Genomic DNA, 23,048 nt, shown 5'->3' with positions numbered 1-23,048 from the left:
TCCCAGGAAGACGATGGTGTGTCCGTCTTCCACGCTCACTGCCACTGCCGTCAGCTGGACGTCCGGCCACTCCAAGACGGGTACGGCCTCCAGGGGCACGCTGCTGGCCATGGGGCTGGGCGTGTGGTCAGACCCACAGGGGTAAGCGTCCAGCGTGTCCTGGTGGAGGAGAGATTCTCGGGATGATGCTCCAGCCAGAGTTCTGCCCTTGTGCTGATGCTCTCCTCCCTCCATCTCGGCCCTCTCCCCGGCCAAGAAAGAGTCCAGAGCGGCAAGCACCACACCGGATTCCCCTGGCCCACAGATCTTACTCTATTGTACTCCCCCAAGTGCTTAGTCCAGGGCTCCGCACACGGGAAGCGCTCAATACTTTTTTCCGCCAGTGGTATTTGGTAAGTGCTTATTATGTGCCAAGTACTGTACTAAGCACTGGGGTAGATACAAACTAATCAGGTTGAATATAGTTCATGTCCCACATGGGGCTCAGTCTTAATCCCCATCTCTCAGATGAGGTGACAGGCACAGAGAAGCTGCGTGGCCTAGTGGAAAGAGCACAGGCCTGGGAGTCAGAGGACCTGGGTTCTAATCCCGACTCTGCCAATTGCTCTGCCAATTGCTTGCCGTGTGACCTGAGCAAGTCACTGAACTTCGCTGTGCCTGTTTCCTTAACTGTAAAATAGGGATTCAGTACCTCTTCTCCCTCCTATTTAATACTGCGAGCCCCCATGCAGGACAGGGACCGGATCCGACCTAATTAACTTGTACCTTCCCCAGCGCCTAGAACAGTGCTCGACATACAGTAAGCGCTTAACAAGTAGCATGAAACACAAAAACAAACCAACTTGCCCAAGGTCACACAGCAGACAAGGGGCGGAGTCAGAATTAGAACCCAGGTCCTTCTGACTCCCAGGCCCATGCTCTATCCACTAGACCAGACTGCTTCTGATTGACTGAGGACTTCGGAGAAGAGCTTCAGGCAAGGAGCCCTACCAAGTCCAACAACCTGGTGCTTCTGAGGAGGCCAGAAGCCAAGTGGGGGCATATCTCCCTGGCCGGTTGGGTTAGGGGGTGGGAGGGAGGCAGGACTAAGCCAGGACTGCATCTGGAGGTTCCCGGGACCTTGCCCTACTTCCTTAGATCACCCGCTCTGCCCCGAGCGACGTCTACCGCAGACTTGGCACTCAGCCACCAGAATGCCATTATGCTGCGTGGCCTAGCGTATGGAGCACGGGCCTGGGAGTCAGAAGAACCCGAGTTCTGCCACTTGTCTGCTGTGTGACCTTGGGCGAGTCACTTTGCTTCTCTGGACCTCGGTTACCTCACCTGTAAAATGGGGATTAAGACTGTGAGCCCTATGGGGGACATGAACTGACATGAACCGTGTCCAACCTGATGACCTTGTACCTCTCCCGGCATTTAGTACGGTGCCTGACACATAGTAAGCGCCCAACAAATAAGATTAACCAACAGCGCTGCAAGGGCGCAGATTCTCTCCCCACTCACCGCGGGCAACTGGGCACAGTTGGAGTTGACATCATACTCAATGTAGGCGGCCTCAGCTCCATCTTCGGCCCGGCCCTCTCGCGTGTAGCAGGCGTCCCGCGTGGCATTGGCCAGCCGGTCGACCTCATCCAGGGAGAAGGCGCAGAGCGCAGAGGCCTCGGCTTGCTGACCGGAGGGCGCGGGCCAGACCGAGAACGCGGCAAAGAGTACCTCACCCTGCGGGCCCCCCCAGGCTCCAGGCACCGCCACGGCCGCTGCCTGTACCAGTCCGTAGGGGCGAGAGGCCCCCTGGCAGGATAGAGGAAGCTCCACGTAGGAATAGTAGTGCTGGTCCCCCAGGCAGACACGGGAGATGTACGGGCGAAACTCCCGGGACTGGGCCCGCAGGTCCCGGCGGTAGAAGAGGAAGTAGACGCTGGCCTGGCGGGTGAAGGCCGTCACGAAGTGGTGGCTGTATTCGGACAGGCGCCCCACAGCCAGCTTAGCCGTCTCCTCGTAGGAAAAGGCCGACTGGGGGTCGGGCGGGCTCAAGACGCGGGTGGTGATGGGTGGGATGCCCCCGCCCACGCCTTTACTGGTGTAGCCCCGGCCCACGAAGAGCAAGGGCTCCCCTACCGGGCCGCCACCCACCAGCCCCACAGTGCTAACCGCCGGGTCGTTGGCTGCCACATACTGGGTGTCCCCCGGACGCTCCGGCCGCAGCAACAGGTGGGTCAGTTCCCCCAGCCTCCTCTGCTCACACACGCCTTGGTGCACGCTGCCGCAGGCTATCAGGGCCCCCTGGGCCTCATTCACCAGCAGAAGCTGGTTGTGGTTGTCGGTGGACGTGGCCTGGGGGCACTCCAGCTGCGACACAGGCGGAAGGCAGTCCCGGCTGTCCATCACGGGCCCGGTGGGCACCACCGCCTCCGGCGTTAGCTCCACGCTCAGCTGGAACAGGAAGTTTGTGGCACCCACGTAGAGGGTACCGGAGAGTGGGTCGCGGACCAGGTGCCGGAAGCGGGTGCCATTATAGGAGAAGGAGGCCGGAAACGGCCGAGCCCAGGGCACCAGGGCACACAGAGCCCAAAGAGCTCGGAGCAGGGCTGGCCCAGGAACAGGCATGGTCACCTGAAAGGAGAAAGTGGGGAGGCAAGAGGGTGGGAGTTTAGAGGGAGCGGAGAAGGGGGAGAAAGGGAGGAAGCGGAGGAAGAGAAGGGGACAGAAGGAAGAGAAGGGAGTGGAGGGAAAGAGGAAGGAGTGGGGGGAAGAGGAAGGGGCAGGGGGGAAGAGGAAGGGGTGGGGGAAGAGGAAGGGTGAGGGGAAGAGAAAGGGGTAGGGGAAAGAGGAAGGTACAGGGGAAGAGGAGGGGATGGGGGAAGAGGACGAGATGGGGGGAAGAGAAGGGGGCAGGTGGGGAAAGGGAGGAAAAATTAGTGTGGCAACAGGTTGAGAAAATGACCACAACCTATAGCCAGGCAGCCAGGGAACATGGCCATCCTAACTATGGTGGTGGGTCCCCAGGAAACGGGGGAAGGGGTAGGGGGAGGAAGGAGGACCCACAGCTTGGAAACCCCCTACCCAGCTCCCTGGGACCCATGCAAGATGCAGCCTGGAGGACAACGGGGACTGAAAGTTAGGCCACTCTGGGACTGGGAACCTGGAAGCAGCTGATTTCTCAGTTGACAGACGGGGTCACATTAGGCCCTGACTGACAAACACAACCCTGCAAAGGAGCAGGGAGCAAGGACAGAGCCCTTTGGAGTCAGAGTCCCAGCAGCAGCCTCTGAGTCCGTGGGGGGAAAAGGGAGAAGGAGGTGGGTCAGGAGCTGGAGACAGGTCAGCAGAGGGAAACAGGAAACCAAAATGATAAATAAAAAATACCTTCCTGTCTGCAGGATCTGGCAAGACTTCAGGAGGTGGCAAGTTAAGAGTCCCAAGAAGAGCAACAAACTGGGGACTGCCACTGTTATGAATCTCTGTACCCTGGTCCGGACAGTGGGGCGATGACAAGGGAGAGCCAAGGAGACGAGTGACGGTTTGGAAAAGAAGACTGTGAGGAAAGGCTAAAGGAGCTAGGGTGATCGGGCCCGGAAAATTGAAGGCTGACGGGTGGGCGGGTGGAAGGACCTCAATCCTGGACTGGGACTCCTTGAAGCATTTTTGTACAGAGGATGGTGGGCAGAGGACAGATGAGGATCGAGCAAAACTTCCTGTCAGTGAGTGGGTGAGTCTCTGGAGTGAGGGACTGACATGGCTGGGGGATCAAGTCCCCCGAAAATCATTAAGAGCAGAAGAGACTCCCCTTGTCTGGGCTGGGGGTGGGGTCATCTTGCTTGGACAAAATGACATATAGAGGGCTCTGCCAATCTTGGAATCCTTTGGTTCCCTGCAACCTGACCCCACCTTCCCGCCCGGCTCCTGGAGGCGTGTAGTTGTGAAGAGGGGCCTGTAGGAGACAGCACGGCCAAGTGGAAAGAGTGCTGGGAGCAGAGAGACCTGGCTTCTAGCCCCAGGTCCACCACTTGCCTGCTATGTGAGTAGAGGCAAATCACTTAAGCTCTCTGAGCCTGATTTCCTCATCTGTTAAGTGGGGTTAAAATGCTTTTCCTTCCTTCCTCTGGACCATGAGCCCTATGTGGGACAGGGACCGTGTCTGATCTTAGCAACTTGTATCTAGCACAGTACCTGGCATACGGTAAGCACTTCATAAACACTATCATTATTATTATTATGAACAAATGCAAGAAGACCCAGCAGAAACTCCCAGATAATTATTCCACCCTCAAGTCTCAAGATCAGCCTAGCAAGCGCTCCTGCCTGGGGATCCCCCAAGTACAGGAAGGAGACAGAACCCGGGCAGGAAATGGCCCTGACGGCTGAGTTGACTAGGAAATCCATCTCTCGTGTTTGAAGACTCTAGGAGTGGGACCATGTGTCAGTACAGATGGTGGGGGTGGGTGAAGGGGGAGAGAGAGAGAGGGAGCAAGACTCAGAGGGGGATCATGCAGCAGCCTAGGCTAAGGAGGAGGAGGAAGAGGAGGAGGAGGAGGCCAACATCCATCCTGCCTGCATCCTTCCCACAGCCCAGTCTGCTTCCTGGACAGAGGGGAGGAGACACATAGCATCCGGCCCAGCTGGACAGATACAGTGACCAAGAAAGGAGGAGTGGTGAGGGGGCGGGGTCGGGAAGAAGCAGGAGAGGAATAGAGGACCCATTTCCTGGGGGTGGGGGGGTGGGGGTGGGGGATGGTCAGAGTTCAGGCCTCTTGAGATCTTTCACTAACACTGTGCAGGCCAGTGCCGTGGCTATTCAAATCCAATTCTTGGTTGATGCCCATCTGGAGGAATCATGGACACCGGAGGGAAGAATGGAATGATTGAACTCAGTTGAAACAATGAACAGAGTTGAAGAAAATGAGCTACAATCAAGAAATCGAGTGCATCCCACAGAGGGTTAGAAGATCGAGACGGGAGGAGGCAGTTGGGGTCAGTAGGGATAGGGATTGGCAGAGTTGGGGGAGTCCACCCCAAGGGTGGCTCTGTAGAAAGCAGCGTGGTCCAGTGGAAAGCGCACAGGTCTGCAAATCTGAGGACCTGGTTTTTCATCCCAGCTCTGCCACGTGCCAGCTGTGTGGCCTTGGGTAAGTCACTTCAGTTCTCTGCGTCTCAGTTACCTCCTTGTAAAAATGAGGATTCAATACCTGTTCTCCCTACCTAGAGTGTGAGCCTTGTGTGGGACAGGGACTGCGTCCAACCTGATTATCCGGTATCTTCCCCAGAGCTTAGAACAGCGCTTGCCACAGAGTAAGCACTTTATTATTATTATTAAAAACAACCTCAATGACTAAATGGCGCATTGCTACAAGTCAGGTGGCAAAGAGAAGAGTGATGGGAATGCAGTCGAGAACTCCTTACTGCCCGACTCTGCTCCTCCACCCTCCGCTCCCACTACCCCTGGCTTTCCAAGAAAAGAAAGCTTCCCCCTCCCCACTCCGGGGACTAAGACTGGTCTTCAGAAGATTCCCCAGACCCAAATGGCCCAAAGCTCTCTGGTCCCCATACCAAGATGGGAGGCTATGGGGAGATAGATCTGTGAGTATGAAACTGGGCACATGTCGGTGTGTGCATCTGGGGGCCTGGGTAAGTGAACGCTGGTGTCTATCTCTTCTATACAAGTGTGTGTTATGTTGGTGTGCATAATATGCCTGTATGTATAAAGGGGTTACTGGATTTTCCCATTCTATTTTCCCAGGGGCAATCTCACCCATTCCTTTGCCTCCCTCCAGTTAATTGCCAGGCCAGGAGGGTTGGAGGATTTTTTTTTTTTTATGGTATCTGTTAAGTGCTTCCTAACGTTCCAGGCATTGTACTAATGCTGGGGTAGATACAAGCCAATTAGATTGGACATAGTCCACCACAGGTCTTTCACTTGCCTCAGGCCAGAGACTCCCAGTCGTCACCCTTAAGGCCATTTGTCTGCTGTGTGACCTTGGGCAAGTCACTTCACTTCTCTGTGCCTCAGTTGTCTCATCTGTAAAATGGGGATTAAGACTGTGAGCCCCATGTGGGACAAGGACTGTGTCCAACCCGATTTGTTTATATGCACTTCAGTGCTTAATACAGTGCCTGGCACACAGCACTTAAATGCCAGAATTATTATTATTATTATTATAGTGCCTGGCACATAGTAATAACAATAATAATGATGGTATTTGTTAAGTGCTTACTATGTGCCAAGCACTGTTCTAAGCGCTGAGGTAGATACAAGGTAATCGGGTTGTCCCACGTGGGGCTCAAAGTCTTAATCCCCATTTTACAGATGAGGTAACTGAGGCATAGAAAAGCAAAGTAACTTGCCCAGGAACATAGCTAATAAGTGGCGGAGCTGGGATTAGAACCCACGACCTCTGACTCCCAAACCCATGCTCTTTCCACTAAGCCATGCTGCTTCTCTAATAAGCAGTTAACAAATAACATAAAAATGCCTCTCTGACAGGGGGAAGGGAGTCCTTCTAGTTGAGTCGTCCCTCTCAGGATTGCACCTGGAGAGTTTCCAATACTCTACCAGTTTCAGCTATGGGAGGGAGTCCATCAAGCAGAGACCTTCCCATTCCATTCCTAGCTTGGCCAGTGGCTAGCGAGTGGAAGGCAATCTACTACAAGTTAAAACTCACCCGTGCTGGGCAGCAGCGGCATGGGAGCGAGAGTCGAAGGCGAAGACTCGAGTTTACTGCGCGGAAGGCAGCAGTGGTAAACCACGTTCGGATTTTTACCAAGAAAGCTCTACGGAAACTCTACCAGAACGATGGCAGATGGACAGCGGGGTTTTCTGGGAGAGATGTGTCCGTGGGTCAGAAACAACTGGGCATAAGACAAGTTCTGGGGTCACAGTCCTGGGCCCCACCCCTTGGGGACCGTGGGAGGTGGAGGCAGGGCTGAGTGGAGGGTTGGGCTCCCAGCATGGTGGACCCATCACTGACCCTGCCACGATTCCTCCCCGCTCACCTAGCTGAAGGTCAGAGGCTGGATCCATCTAGAGGGGACAGGTGTGGGCCCAAAAGTCCAGGGGAGAGAGACCTTGGAAAGGACCTTGTCTGTCCAGTGGGGTTGGTGGAAGTGAAGCAGCATGGCGTAGCGGAAAGAGCACAGGCCTGGGAGTCAGAAGGTCATGGGTTCTGATCCCAGCTCCGCCACTTGTCTGCTGTGTGACCTTGGACCAGTCACTTCACTTCCCTGGGCCTCAGTTATCTCATCTGTAAAACGGGGATTGAGACTGGGAGGCCCACATGGGACAGGGATTCTATCCAACCCAATTTGCTTGTATCCACCCCAGCACTCAATACAGTGTCTGATACATAGTAAGCGCTGAACAAATAACAAAACAATAATAATAATAATGTTTCTGTAGGCACGAAGTCCGGAACAGGGAATCTGATAGTTTCTAGGCTCAGGCAGATACACGTATAGGCAAATCCAGACAGAAACCACGATGACTGGAGGAGGAACTGGGGCATTGTTTACAAAGGACATATAATGCAGGTAGACATCTCCCTACTAGGTGAAGCACATTAAGATATCAGGAAGGGCAAGGACAGGTTCAGGGATATTGTGGAATGACAGAGCAAGGGAGAGGAGGAAGTCTTGATGTCACAGGACTCAACCAATAACCAGGTGGAGGAGTGGAGACCGTGAGGTCACAGTCAGGCTGGCCATGATAGTGATGATCATGACTGAGAAAGTGGGTGGCCACGGCCAGAATCCATGGTTGGGGGGAAGGGAAGGGTCGATGGTGATCACAGCCAGGAGGGTGGTGACCTTGGTCGAAGGTCAGAGACTCTCGAGAAAGCAGAGATGAGAGACAACAGCATTGGAAGCAGCATTCCCTAGTGGAAGGAGCCCAGGTCTGGGGGAAGGACCTGGGTTCTAATCTCAGCTCTGCCAATTGTCTGCTGGGTGACTTTGGGCAAATCGCTTCACTTCTTTGTGACTCAGTTACCTCAGATGTAAAATGGGGATTAAGACCGTGAGCCCGATGTGGGACATGGACTATGTCCAACCTAATTAGCTTGTATCTACCCCAGCATTAGTACAGTGCCGGGAACATTAGTAAGCACTAAACAAATACCATTAAAAAAAAATCTCCTCCAACCCTCCTGGCCTGGCAATTAACTGGAGGGAGGCAAAGGAATGGACGAGATTGCCTCTGGAGGGGAAATCAGCATGGTGGCTCCCCACTATTCTATGAACCCCCTCTATGAAATAGGTCCTATGAAACCTATTCTATGAAACTATTCTATGAAACTATGAAATTCTATCAATTTCTATGAGGATGCTGGTGCAGAGAGGTGGGATGGTAGGGTGTTTGGCTTCGGAGGAGATGGAACTGGCATTTACGAGATGCTCAAGGATTCCAAGGAATCCCTGGATGGAATTCCAGGTGGAATCCCTGCTCGTTGTAGCAGGGAATGTGTCTGTTTTATTGTTATATTGTATTCTCCCAAGCGCTTAGTACAGTGCTTTGCACACAGTAAGCATTCAATAAATATGATTGAATGAAAGAATGAATGCTCCATTCCAGGCTCACCTCTGGTCAACACCACTCAGCCCAACCTGGGGTCTGTTCTATGGCCAAAATCCACCCTATCCCGTCGCCCTTCCCCTTCCATTTCCCAGACCTCCTTAGGAACGAAATCGCTCACGAGACAGGTGGGGATGGAGACCGGCAGGGATGGGCTGGGAGTTGAGGCCAGCAGAAGCAAAGAAAAGTGGATGAGGGAGTAGAACCGGGCAGGGAAGGAAGAAACCAGGCAGCGGGAGGCGCCCAGGAATCTGAACCCACAACACTTACCCAGGATTACCGGCAGGGCAGTCCAACTCCGTCATGGCCAGCGCTGGTCATTGTCCCTTGGGCTGGAGTAAAAACAGAAAGTGTGTGTGGGGGCGGGGGGGAGTGAGGTCCCACACACCACCAGCCCCAGACACCCCCCACCCCAGTCTTTGGCTCAACCTTATTGGGTAAGCCACCACACCAAGGTCAGGCTCTGCACATGCTGGAACTCGGGCAGCCTTGGATACAATTTGCTGACCAATTCCTATCAAATTTGTCACCAAAATCATGTCGACAGCACCCTCGAAGGACATTTTCAATTATGACGGTGCACCGGGAAGCCACGGATGAGGGAAATGTAGCTCCAACCCTGCCCCCACCACTCCCGGCCTGGGGGAACTTGCTGGAATCTCCCCCACCTCCAGCCAAAGAAGCAACAGAGCCAGGGACCAGCCTTGGCCAGCAGCCACTGGACACATTCCACGCAGCTGGGGGGGTGGGGGAGGCATTCCAGAAGCAGCTCCTCCCAGCGAAGGAGCCGTGGGAGTGGAGCAGACCCACTCTGCTGGGCCCCCATGCCTCCCACCTTCTCCCCAGGGAGGCAAGCTTCAGCCCCCCTCTGGCGATGCACCCGGAACAGAGGGACACGGTGGAGGGGGAGTGGATTGTGGGCCCAAGGTGGGCCTAGGAAAGGGGATCGACCCTGACTCGACCTACTGTGGGGTCCGGCTGGGGCAGGCAGACCACGTAGCATAGTCAGGTGACCAGCCACCCATCATGACCAGATTCTGTGGGTTTTTTGGGTCCTCAAATCACTTCATTTTCTCGATTTTCCCTTTCTTCACTGAGACTGCATGGGGACACCTTGGGGGACCCTCTTCAGGGGCTCTCAGGAGATGATGGCACTTTTCGACCTGCCAGCAGCTCCAAGAGAATAAAGTGAGTTTCCCATCATTCCTTTGTCCTGGTTCTCGGTCTCTTCTACCTGAGAGGGAAGACTGAAGAAGGGGAAGGCTTTAAACACTCAATCCACCTTCTCGCCTTATCCCCTCCTACCTTACCATCCTGATTTTCTAGTACAACCCACCCCACATCTAGAATACCAACCTACTCACTGTACCTTCATCTCATCTTGTTTTTTTAATGGTATTTGTAAAGCGCTTACTACGTGCCAGGCACTGAACTAAGCACTGGGGTAGATACAAACTAAGCAGATTGGACACAGTTCACGTCCTATATGGGGCTCCCAGTCTTAATCTCCATTTTACAGATGAGGTAACTTAGGCATAGAGGAGTGAAGTGACGGGCCTACGATCACACAGCAGACGAGTGGCGGAGGTGGGTTTGGAACCCAGGACCTTCTGATTTCCTAGGCCTGTGCTCGAACCACTAGGCCACGCTGCTTCTTGCCACCGACTTCTCACCCACATCCTGCCTCTGACCTGAAACACCCTCCCTCTTCATATCCAACAGATGGTCACTCTCCCCTACCTTGAAAGGCTTATTAAAGCCTTCCTTCCTCTCTTCCGAGAAGCCTTCCCTGACTAATCCCTCATTTCCTCTTCTCCCACTCCCTACTGTGTCACCCTTGCACTTGGCTTTGCACCCTTTATTCACCCCTCCCTCAGCCCCACCAGCACAGTATGGGCCTGGAAGTCAGAAGGATCTGGGTTCTAATTCCAGCTCTGCCACTTGCCTGCTGTGGGACCTTGGGCAAGTCACTTCACTTCTCTGTGCCTCAGTTACCTCATCTGTAAAATGGGGATGAAGACCGTGAGCCTCACGTGGGACAACCTGATGACCCTGTATCTACCCCAGCGCTTAGACCAGTGCTCGGCACATAGTAAGCGCTTAACAAATTATTATTATTATTATCTGTACCCCCTGTAAAATGGAGATTAAGACTGTGAGGCCCTTGTGAGTCATGGACTGTGTCCAGCCTGATTAACCTGTATCTAACCCAGGGCTTAGTGCTTGGCACACTGTAAGCTCTTAAATACCATAAAAAAATCTGTAATTTATTCATTTATATTAATATAATAATGTTGGTATTTGTTAAGCGCTTACTATGTGCAGAGCACTGTTCTAAGCGCTGGGGTAGATACAGGGTAATCAGGTTGTCCCATGTGAGACTCACAGCTAATCCCCATTTTACAGATGAGGTAACTGAGGAACAGAGAAGTTAAGTGACTTGCCCACAGTCACACAGCTGACAAGTAGCGGAGCCGGGATTCGAGCCCATGACCTCTGACTCCCAAGCCCGGGCTCTTTCCACTGAGCCATGCTTGCTAATATCCATCTCCCCTTCTAGACTGTAAGGTCACTGTGGGTAGGGAACATGTCTACCAATAATTCTGTTATACTGTACTTTCTCAAGTGGTTAGTAGAGTGCTCTGTACACAGTAAGCACTCAATAAATACAATTGATTGATTGAGCGGAGGTTTTGTTCAGCTTAAGGGACTGGAGCATTGTCCAGCAGGTCTCAGAGGAACAAAATCTCAGGGCCAAGGGTCCCCCGCCCCCAGGGCAGGCGCCTGGATGGAGGACCCCCATGCTGACCACCCCGCAACCAGGGGCGGCAGAGTCCACTGGAGGCCAGCAGGTCAGACTCTAGAGGTAGGGTGACCGTGAGCGGAACCCCTGAGGGGAGCCGCTTCTTGGATAAAGACTCTGATGGCCCCGGGGCCTCCTGGGGGTGGCCGCTCCCCAAAATACACCCCTACCAGGTTCATGCCCTTACTTCTGTCTACCTGCTCCCCTGCCTATCGGTGGCTCAACCGGATGGAGATCAGAGCGGGCTGCAGGGTGGAGGAGGGAAGAGGGCATGACTCTCCTGATGGCTAGGGTGGAATGCCTGGCCCTTTCCTGCCGAAGAGCCACAGACTTGAAACATTGTTTCCCTGACCCAGAGATTACAGTGGCCTTGCCCGGAGATCGTACTTGCTTGTTCTGGTCTTGTCTCTCCCCCATCGGGATCTGCTTCCCTCTCTGTCTATTTTCTTCTTACCCTCTGCAGGGACGATATGCGTGGGAGGCAATAGCATTCAATAAATAGTGACATTCATTGCAGGACACTAAACAAGCCCTAGGAGGGAGGACTTGAGGAAGATGGGAAAGAGAAGAAAAACACTTGCCTCCCTCCTCCACCACCCCACCCGTTCAGACAGAGATGTGTGCATGAACACCACACACACACACACACCTTCTGCAAACATTGCTCAGAGACCTTTACTCTTGGCTCCTACCAATACAGGAGGCAGAGTCTTCCCACAGGGCCAACTTGCCCCAGAAATAGCCTGGGGCCACACTCATCACTTTATCTGTCCTCAGTGACTCAAATACACACACACACACACACACACACACAATTAGAATCCCCTGGCTTCTAATCCCAGCTGTGTGATCTTAGGCAAGTCGCTTCACTTCTCTGTGCCTCAGTTTCCTCATCTGCAAAATGGGGATTAAGACTGTGAGTCCCATGTGGGACGTGGATGGTAGCCAACCTGATTATCTTGTATCTATCCCAATGCTTAGTACAGTGCCTGGCACACAGTAAGCACTTAATAAATACTAAAACACACACATACGCACATACATTCGGGTATGACAGCCCTTTGGGCATGAAGAGAAATAGAAAGACTCCCTCTTCCAACAAGAAGGCGGGACAATGGCCTTAGGGAGATGGAAGTCTGACCATGACCTTGGGGCCACATCACAAATGCTCAATCAAGCCCGGGTTCTGAATCCCCCTGCCAAAGTTGCAGCCCTGACTTCACTTTCCTCTGGAGATCCCATCTTGTTTGATGGGCGGGGAGGTTAGGGCCAGGGGTCCCATCTCCCGACTCAACCCTAACCTGGGAATGGAGGGTTGGGAAGAAGATGGAAGGTGGCAAGGCCCTCAGAGCCAGAGGACCTGAGTTCTAATCCTGGATCAACCACTGTCTGCTGTCTGACTTTGGGCAAGATACTTCACTTCTCTGTGCCTCATTTACCTCATCTGTGAAATGGGCATTAAACCCTCCTCCCTCCCACTTAGACTGTGAGCCCCACGTGGGACAGGGACTGCGCCTGACCTGACTATCCTCATCTACCCCCAGCGCTTATTAATAATAATAATAATAATAATGATGATGATGGTGTTTGTTAAGCGCTTACTATGTGTCAAGCACTGCTCTAAGTGCTGGGGTAGGTACAGGCTAATCAGGTTAGGCCCAGTCCCCGTCCCACATGGAGTCTTAAACCGGCAACAGAGGCACAGAGAAGTTAAGTGACTTGCCCAAGGTCACACAGCAGACAAGTGGCAGAGCATACAGTGCCTGGCACCTAGTAAGTACTTAACAAGTACCATAAAAAAGCATTCCCTAAGCTGCCACTTTTGACAGAGCATTGAACTAGGCATCGCATCAGTTTAAGACTTTGCCTCCTCCCTTCATCCCCAGAGCACATGCTCCTGGCTCTACACACTCCTTCCTCTCCCTGGCCCTTCTGGGGTTTTCGCTAGCCCAAGGCAGGCGGTGCGAACAGCATGAGCATTCACTCTCGGGAAATAGTTTTAGTCTGCCTCCCCCTTCAGACTGTGAACTCCTTGAGGGCGGAAAACCCAAGTCTTGCTTCTGTAGTTAAAAAAAAAAAAATGTTGGTATTTGTTAAGCGCTTACTATGTGCACGGCACTGTTCTAAGCGCTGGGATATACAGGGTAATCAGGTTGTCCCACATGAGGCTCACAGTCTTCATCCCCATTTTACAGATGAGGGAACTGAGGCACAGAGAAGTGAAGTGACTAGCCCACAGTCACACAGCTGACAAGTGGCAGAGTCGGGATTCGTACTCTCCCAGGTGCTTAGGGGAGTGATTTGACCTCAGTAGGTGCTCAGTAAATACCAGCAACTGATTGATAGATGGAAAGCGGACAACACGGTAGGGGAACCTGAGGAGTGTCAGCACCCGGGGGCTCCCTGACTGGCCAGGGCAGTGAGTCCCGAGCAACTGTCCCCCACTTTGCCCACTGGTCAGATCAATCGATCATAGTTACCGAATGCTTTCTGTGTGCAGAGCACTGTACTAAGCACTTGGGAGAGTACAGTATAAGAGAGTTGGTAGACACGTTCCCTGCCCACAGTGAGCTAGTTAGTGGCCCTGCGGAGGCAGAGAGATTCCTCCCCGGCTGCCCATAACCAGGACTCAAGGGAACTCAGCCCAGAATCCGTACTAACAAGTAGGAAATTTCTCAAGGCGCTCAGAGCCCATCACTCCACGCTATCCACTTGTACCTTTAGAGCCTTCCTGGACCCAATACCTCAGGCCCCTGGCAGGCCTAGCGTGACTCCACTATTCTCACGGTCTGATTGCATGACGTTATGAGAGGTGCCTGCAAACCGCTCCAGGACTGGGAAATTCCACATTGGACTGCCGAGCGGTGGTGAAGCTTTAACTCACTTCCAACAGACGTTCCTAGGACAACGAACCCGTACCCTAGCTCTGAGAAGCCGTTCCCTGTTCCCAGCATTCCTTCTTGCCTCTCCCATGGCCAAGGCAACTCCGCGCTATCCGGAGCATGTGGCCCAGAGAGACCTTTTTTAGGACGCTCTCCCCAAGACCCTACCAGGACTGGTCACAGCCTTCCCGACCTGGCTCCCCAGTCCACCTAACATCCTTGGGAGTCAGCACAGAGACAGCTAGGACAGGAACCTCCTCCCTAGCTGCTGGGGCCTTAGGGGAACCGCCCCAGGCAGAGCTACGGCCCCCGGCCCCTTCCAGTGCAAGAACAGAGACTTCCCTTAGAGCCAGGCCAATCCAGACCTGGACCCGAGAGGCTCACAGGCCTGGCTGGTGCAGGGAGAGCTCAAGCAGGGTTACTAATTAACTGAAAAACGGAGGTAGTGGGGAAGCAAAAGAGGAGCTGGCAGAGAGCCACCTCCTGGAACAGCAGGTCCTCCTGGAGCCGATGGCTAGGAAGCCGCCAGCCACTCCTCCGAGGACTAAGTGGCTCAGGGAAGGATAGCGGGGCCCAGGGCCCCACGAGGAGGGGACGGCCAGGAAGGTGAAGGCCTGAGACTGCTCTGACTTCAACAAGGAGGGTGGCGGAATGCAAAGCCTGGGGGCCACAGCCACAGGCCATGCTCTGCTCCCAAAATAGCCTCTGTGTTTCCTTTTTTAGTGTGGTGAGAACAGGGCAGCTCTGTGGGAGCGGAGCACCAGAAGGAACAACGCTGCCCTCTGTTTACAAACCCCAAACATAGTGGGGGGTGAGGGGAGAGGACAGTCGGAGGCCCATGGGGACTGCGGGGTGGGGGCCGCATGGAAGCCCTTCCGCTGAGCGGGAACGCTCGGAGGGAAGCAAGTCGGCCTCTTCCCAAATCCCCCAAATCCAGCCGGCAGAAAGGAGGTCCCCTCGGCATTCTGCGTTGCACTGAGGCATGGGCAGGCTAGGAGAAGGGAGGGCAGAGGAGGGAGGGTACAGAGTGCCGGGATGAGACAGCTCTAACTCCTTGGGCCGTTCCTCCACCCAGCCCTTGCCCCATCATGTGATCTTGGGAAAGTCCCTTCTTTTAAAGTCCTGCCGGGCCAGGGAAAGGCAGGGATTGGGGGGGCATCGCTATTTCAGGCCTCCTCCAGCTGGGACGCTGGGCAAACATGGCAGCTGGACACTGCAGGGCATGCAGAAAGAACTGCACAGGCACAAAACTCCTAGGTGCTCACTGGCTCACCTTCTCCACTGCCCGGAACTCCCTTCCCCTTCACATCCACCAGATCGCAACTCACCCCTTGGTCAAAGCCCTCCTGAAATCCCACCTCCTTCAGGAGGCTTTCCCCAGTTACTTTTTCTTCTCCCCAGGTCATAGCCTGCCCAACCACCGCCTCAGCCCTGATGTACTCGTAACTACCCAGAGCACAGGGAATATGTCTTCCAACTCCATTATGCTGTACTCTCTCAATCAATCGATGGTATTTATTGAGCACTTACAGTTCTCTATTCACAGTGAGCACTCAGTAGATGCTGTTGATTGATTGACTGATTCACCCATCCATCTTTCCATTCTCTTTAGCCTCCTATTTGCAAGTATTTTTGCGTCAGGCTCCCCTTTTAGACTGCAAGCTTCTGCAAGACCTATCGTGCTCTCCCAAGCCCCTAGTACAGCGCTCTCCACACAGTAAGTATTCCGTGAATACTACGGATTGACTGAAAGTCTCAGCAACCTACAGGGACCGCCACATGCGCACCCTGTCCAGACTCAAGAAGGAGGTTGGCACCATTTGAGGCTTCAGACCACAGATCTACACTCCTGAGGCTTGGCCGGGGCAGAGGGTGCTACAGGATTTCAACTCAGGCAGGGCTCTACTGAGCCTTCATTTACCCTTCTGGTCCACGGGAGTAGGGAGAGAACGGAGAGAAGGGAGTGAGGGGAGGAGTGAGAGGGAGAGAGGAGGGGGAGGAGGGAGAGGAAAAGGGTGGGGGGTGGGGAGAGACACTGCTCCTGCCTCACTGGAGTGATGAGACACTGCCTAGGGCAGTTCTGAGCTCCACCACGTCATAGATCCTGAGAGAATACAAGACCAGCTCCTCCAGAGAGAGCCCAGGACATCACTGGCCCCTGAACCCCCTCTGGCCACTCCCAGTCTGAAAAAAAAAATGGAATTCATTTTCAGAAACAAATACTAGGAGAAAGACGGGTATAAGGAAGGAAAAGGGAACAAGACCTCTCATTTAGGGGCCCTATATACCTTCTGCCTGAGAGAGTCCCCATCAAGAGCACCCCAACCAGCAGAAAGGCCCTCTGACCTAGCTCTAAAGTGCTAAAATTGGTGTCTTTATCTGCTCCAGGCGCAACTGAAGCCCTCCAGGTTTTGATAGGCTCAAGTCCGGGAATTCAACCCAGAAATAGTCCCACCTCTTATCCCTGAAGCCAGAATGTGAGCCCAGGGGGATGGGGGGTTATGGGGGTCCCAGGATCACAGACCCTTGCCCAAAAGCTCCTCTCCTCCTCTCCGGCAGTGCTCTCTCTGTCTCGAGACATGCTCTGTCTGGTCACACTGATCTAGTTTGTAGGGTTGGTAAATCCAAAAGAAGAGCAGCCATGGCGTGAACCTCAGCTTCCCAGTTCCCCGTGGGGCAATTCCAATTTCCCAGCTAAAAATCCCCATTTTTCTGATGCTGACAACCCCAAAGGCCAATGCCCCCAGCCAGCTCTTTTTGTAAACTAGTTCTAGGACTCAGGAACTTCTTTCTTCCAAGTACCTCCTCCTCCTCCTCCAGCGAGTGTCCCTGCCCAGCTTCCTGCTCAGGCCCCTTCACAGATCCCATCAATGTAAAGACTACATCTCCACACAGCTGCCAACCTGATCGCCATTCCTGCACAGTTCTTCCTGCCCCTTCATCCCATTTACCCTCCTGCCACGGGGTCACAGGAAACAGACGGAACAAGCTGACATGAATCTGATCAAACAGTCATCACAGGATTCTCGGAGCAGATGCTCCCAACCCCACAACCCTCTCACCCACTCCCCAACCCCCATCCAGGTTCTGCATCCAACTCGACCCCTCATATCCTTGGCAAGAGAGAAAACAGTGTGACCGTGTAGGAAACAGACCATCTATTCAGGAAACATTGGGGGGTCAGCCCCCTCAACACCCTATCCCACATGTCCAGAATCTAATGCAATCTTCTCCCAAACACCTGATCAAGGAGCAGGTTGGTCTAGTGGAAAGAGCACGGGCCTGGGAGCCAGAGGACATGGGTTCTAATTCTGGCTCCATCATATGTGTACTTGGGCAAATCACTTCACTTCTCTGTTCCTCAGCTTCCTTATGTTTATGCTTATGCTTCCTTAGGGAAGCAGCGTGGCTCAGTGGAAAGAGCCTGGGCTTCAGAGTCAGAGGTCATGGGTTTGACGTCCAGCTCCGCCATTTGTCAGCTGTGTGACTGTGGGCAAGTCACTAAACTTCTCTGTGCCTCAGTTACCTCATCTGTAAAATGGGGATTAACTGTGAGCCCCACGTGGGACAACCTGATTACCCTGTATCTCACCCAGCGCTTAGAACAGTGCTCTGCACATAGTAAGCGCTTAACAAATACCAATATTAGATTGTGAGCCCTGTGTGGGACAGGGACTGTGCCTAACCTGATTACCATGTATCTTTCCCAGAGCTTAGAACAGTGCTTGACACATAATAAAAATAATTATGGCATTTGTTAAGTGCTTACTGTGTGCCAGGCACTGTGCTAAGCGCTGGGGTAGATACAAGCAAATCGGGTTGGACACAGTCCCTGTCCCACGGTGGGCTCACAGTCTCAATCCCCATTTTACAGGTAACCGAGGCACGGAGAGGTAAAGTGATTTGCCCCAGGTCACACAGCTGACTAGTGGTGGAGTCGGCATTAGAACCCATGACGTAAGCGCTTTACAAATACCACAGTTATTATCATATTTAGAACACCAGGCAGTCTCCAAGGCTCTGTGGCAGCTGAGGGGGCCTGTAGGGTGCTTTAAGCTCTTCAGAAGAGAGATGCCATAAATGTCTTCTCCTCCTTCTGTCCCCAGGTGTTATAGTTACTCTTTCCCAGCCCCATTATCTGGCTCCCTCTCCCAAACTCTAAACCACATCTACTTGCCAAGGTCAGGAGTGGTCTCCAGAGCAACATAAGGGGTCAGCCCTTCTCCTGTGGAGGGGAGTTTGGATCCGGGTGGTATTCTCATCCTTGCTTCCCAAGAGCAGCCTAAACTCTCCAGAAGATAAGTCAGCCCCAGGGGACCTCTAGATGCTGGAGGGAAGGAAGACTGGGCTTCTTCAAGCCCTCAGGTGGAAGGCCGGGGCGGAGGGATGGGAAATGAGGGAAAAGCTGGGGAACCAGGGAAGCAGTATAGTCTAGCAGAAAGAGCGCGGGCCTGGGAGTCGGAGGACCTGGGTTCTAATCCCTGCTCGGCCAGTGGTCCGCCGCGTGACTTCGGCCAAGTCACTTCACTTCTCTGTGCCTCGATTATCTCATCTGAAAATGGGGATTAAATCCTCCTTCCTCCAATTAAGACCGTGAGTCCTATGTGGAAACAGAGACTGCGTCCAACCTGATTTTCTTCTTATATCTACCCCAGCCCTTAGAATAATGCTCGACACACAGTGAGAGCTTAATACCATTTAAAAAAAAAAAAAAGAACAGTGGAGGAATTAGAGAACAGGAGAAGACGAGGTCTGCCCGGAAGAGCATCCCGCACTGGGAACCCCCAGCCTCAAGACCGCAGCACTGGGGAAAGAGCAGGGAAGGTTGAAGGTCAGGGGTGGGTGGCCTCGGTGACAATTTTATTAATGATCTGGAGCCAGAGTCCAGAGAAACAGCTTCCTAATGTGATTCACGCTAATGAGAGACGGGGAAGCGCGGCCTGGGCTCTGGAGCGCACGGAACATAGTCCCCCCCTTCATCTCCCCCCGCCAAGGCCCTGGCTTCTCTCCCTCCTCCCCCCACCAAAGGGCCACAGTTCTCGCCGGCACCCCCTCCTCCCCACCAGCCCACCCGCTTGCAATTCGTCCCTACTAATCCCCCAACTCCCCTGCCGGGGAGTGAGGGCTCATCCCCCTCCATCCCCCCACCCCCACCCACCCCCCCCATCCCCGCCGACTCCCGCCCAGCGCTGCCCGGGCCTGTCACTGACTGCTCTCTTTGTTCCCTCCCGTGCCTGCGAGCCCCCCATCCCCCGTCTGCCAGGGGGATCACACCTCCCTCCCCACTCCAATTAACCCTCCCGAGTCCCGGCTCTTTACAACGGGAAGCAACCCAACCTCATTTCATTAATCGCCACTTTCCACCAGGGGGAGCACCAGTCTATCATCTGCCCCCTCCTGCCCCCCCGCCCCCCCCCACATTCGTCCTGCAAAAACCTGCCCGAGGCCGCGGGCCCCGCCCCCGCACCGATGGGTGGAGGGAGCGGGGGGGGGGGGGGGTGCAGGAGCAAGGAGGGTAGGGGAACTGCCACTCACCAGGAACAGCCCCCTACCCTACTCATGGAGAGCTTCCCTACCCTTAGCCACCTTCGAGACTCGATCGACCTAATTCGGGGGTCACTGGGGAGGCCCGCCGCCCCGGCTGCCAGAGGCCAGATCTGCGCAGTCCAAAGAAACCTGTTTTTGCCTGAAATGTCCCGATGACTGTCCCGTTTCTTCACCGGGTTTTACTGGTGGAAATATGGCCAGAGTTATTCATTAGCCAAGGGGGTGCGAAGCCAAGTTAACGCCACTGGCCGGGTGGGAGGGGAGAAGGGTACAATCCGGGTTTTGTGTGAAGTAGAGCATGGATCGGGACCAAGATTTTCCTTGAGCCCTGCCCCCCCTCGTCCCCGCGCGCTCTCCCCGAGCTCTGCGCGGGGCGGGAGGCAACGGTTCCCGAAGCCCACCTTAGAGTGCGTGTCGATGCCCCCCCCCCCCCCCCCGCCCCCAGGTCCCGCCAGCAAGTCAAGCCGGGGGGGGAGGGAGAAGAGGAGTGAGGGGGCGGGGGGAAAGGACACATTGCCGCTGCCGCCCCGCAGGTCAAGGGAGCGATGACTCAAACCGCTGTCCCTGGCCGTCTACACGGGTAGAGGGGGGCGCTGAAAGCCGTCCAACCGCGGGGGGCGAGGGGGGACAAACTGCCCGGCCCGGGGGAGGGGGGCTCTACCCGGGCACATAGCGAGCCGCTCCCGCCTCCGGCATCTTCCGAATCAACCCGATGAGCTGGCGCTCGAGTTTCTTCTCTCGGCCGAGAAGTTTGGTTCGAAATTAAAACGTTACCCCCTCCCCCCCCCCCCCCGCTTGTCTCCTCCAGACCCCTGCGACCTCCCCTTGTGCCAAGTGGGGGGATCCTGTCACTAGCGCGTCCCCTCCACCCCTGCCCCCCGGACTCACCACCCCTAAGCCCCGGTCCGGCCGTACCGGGACTCGGCCCGCAGCCGTCGCCCCGCCGGCCGCGGCAGGGAGAGAGAGGTCCGTCCCGCTCCCGGCTCCTCGGGACCCCGTGCGAATCTGCGTCGAGCAGCCACCCGAACCCCCGCCCCTCGTTGCCCCCGCCTCCCTTCCCCGCCCCCCCGGAGGTGGGTCAGGCGAAGCCGCAGCTGTTACCGGGAGACCGAGGGGAGGAAAACTGCGCCCTCCCGCCCGCCCATCCCCCACCGGCCGGCGCATTCACCTCCGGGGAACAATAGAGACAAAGCCCGAATCCTCCTCTCCTCCTTGCTTTCCCGGCCCGGCACCGACTCCTCAACTGCCTTGGGAGCCCCCCGATCCGATCGGGCCATCTCCTGCAGAAGTAGCCTATGCCCCCCCCCCCCCCCCCGCCCCCGCCTCCCATCCCCAGTGCGCTGATCGGAAAGTCGGCAGAGAAGAAAGTTAAGGTGCAGGGGGGAGAGGGAGGGGACGCACAGGGTCCCCCAGAGTGGACAGAGGCCTTGATTCGCCTCCGTCCCAGCCCCTCGCCCCCAGCCAAAGAGGGGAAGACCTAGGGGAAGCTCAGACCACGGTCACCACCAAACGCCGTCCCCCCTTTCCCCTAACGAGGGAATGTGAGTGTCTCCCGAGGGTCTCCTCCCAGTCTCTCACCCCGACCTGACTCTCAGCCCCTCCCGCCTTATTTAGAGTCACTTGGGTGGCCACTGGATGAAAGGGACCATTCTCCACCATCGTAGCCGGCTCCTTCACCTGCCGCGGGAGAGTCGGGGGAGGGATCTCCAAGAGAGCAAAACACGCCTCCCCGGACACACTGGGGGGCTGCGGTTGGGCTGGATCGGGAGAAGGGAGACCGACCCGATGAGGAGGAATCGAGGGGAGAGTGGGGTCCTGGTCTAGTGAAGGGGGATGGCCCTGGAAGGAGGGTCCCCGTCCAGGAGGGGGGCGATCGGACAGGGGATCGAGGCCCTGCCCGATGTTCGGGTGGAGGAAGTTTTAGGGGGAGAGAGAGAGAGAACCCGGTTGGGTGAGGAGGACTTCATCTCTCTCTCTCTGCTCTCTCTCCCCCCTCCTCCGACAGGGCCCCTCGCCCAGCTCAGTACCCCCTTCCCCCACCCTCCGCGGAGCCGGCAGCCTGGACGTTGTCATGGCGACGGATGAGCGCGGGGGTGGGGCCGAGGAGAGGGCGGGGCTCGCGAGTCCAGGCAGGAAGGCCCCGCCTCTTATCCCATCCCATCCCATCCCTTCCCATCCCATCCCCTCCCTTCCCACCCGGGAGCACCCTGCGGCGCGGGCGGGAGCGAGGTCCTCGTTTGGACGGCGGGCCGGTTCCTTCCCGGACTTTCCACTTTCCAATGCCTTCCCTCTGCCCCAACTTGGAGTCCCGCCTCCCGCAGCCCGCGCCCCTCCTCACCCTCAACGCTGCCCAATAGCGGTTCCTCCCGTCGGCGAACCCTCCCCCAACTCCTTCCCACGTGGGATCCCGGCTGGTGCAACCCGGGAAGGGGGGGAAAGGGGGCAGAAGGGGGAGAAAACGCGGAATCAGACAGGGAAAGAATCTGATCGGATTTATTGAGCGCTTACTGTGTGCAGATCGCTGTACTAAGCGCTCGGGAGAGCACAACAGATTCATTCCCCGCCCACGACGACCGTACAGTCTAGAGATGAGCGATCAAGGGTGTGTACTGAGCGATGATCGTGTGCAGGGCACTGTACCGAGCGTTTAAGAGAGTACAATCCAGAAGGGGACGGGACAGGAAGAGAGAGCGACTCTCTAGGTTTGGAGTCCCTCCAACCCAGGGTTACAGCCTGTTGCATAAAGTGCCTGAATTGATTCCCCCAAACCAGCCCCGATTCGTACCTCCCTTTAATTTGCAGAAGGCGATTATGAATGTTTGGATTAGTGTAATTCGTCCTGGGGGACTTCTTCCCAGTGACTACTCAGGTCCTCTGCAGGCACCAAGGCCAAGGAGGGCTTCACTCTGATTGCAGGCTGCTGTTTGAAAAAGCAAGGCATTATTCCCTTATTATTTTTTTTTTTTTGGTCAGAAGGGTTTGAAACCCTCCCATTACCCTGTAGCAGACTTAAAAAGGTGCTCCATAAATACATGATACCCCAAACCATCTGGAAACTCCTTTCTCAGAGGGATGGGGCTGAAGCGACTGAAGGAGGCAAGCTTTGTTAGAAGTAGAGGGAGTTATCGCCGCTAACCCCACCTCCTCACTTCGTATCCTTCACCCTGGAGAGGGACTCTGCAAAAAGGATTTCCTTGTGTCCACTCTTCTTCCCTATATAACCTCCATCATCACCCACTCTGATGGCTCCTTC

General features: G+C 55.1%; 1 protein-coding gene and 1 non-coding gene across 2 annotated transcripts in view; one reads left to right on the top strand and one right to left on the bottom strand.

Moving 5' to 3' along the window:
* PLXNB1 (plexin B1) overlaps positions 1–20,804 on the bottom strand; it is a 42,199-nt gene extending 21,395 nt beyond the window's left edge. The window contains exons 1-4 of the mRNA XM_029051106.1: positions 20,684–20,804; positions 8,834–8,895; positions 1,504–2,613; positions 1–159 (exon numbers count right to left, since the gene is read on the bottom strand). Coding sequence (XP_028906939.1) covers positions 1–159; positions 1,504–2,607 — 1,263 coding nt within the window. The 5' untranslated portion in view covers positions 2,608–2,613; positions 8,834–8,895; positions 20,684–20,804. The remainder of the gene's footprint in view (positions 160–1,503; positions 2,614–8,833; positions 8,896–20,683) is intronic.
* On the top strand, positions 6,510–6,649 carry LOC114806851. Its single transcript, XR_003754908.1, has one exon. It is a non-coding gene; the product is annotated as a small nucleolar RNA SNORA7 (small nucleolar RNA).
* Positions 20,805–23,048: the final 2,244 nt, after the last annotated feature.

The sequence above is a fragment of the Ornithorhynchus anatinus genome, chromosome X1 (assembly GCF_004115215.2).
Source record: "Ornithorhynchus anatinus isolate Pmale09 chromosome X1, mOrnAna1.pri.v4, whole genome shotgun sequence".
NCBI lineage: Eukaryota > Metazoa > Chordata > Mammalia > Monotremata > Ornithorhynchidae > Ornithorhynchus > Ornithorhynchus anatinus.
The sequence above is the reverse complement of the archived record's forward strand: the minus strand, read 5'-3'. Positions and strand labels throughout refer to the sequence as shown.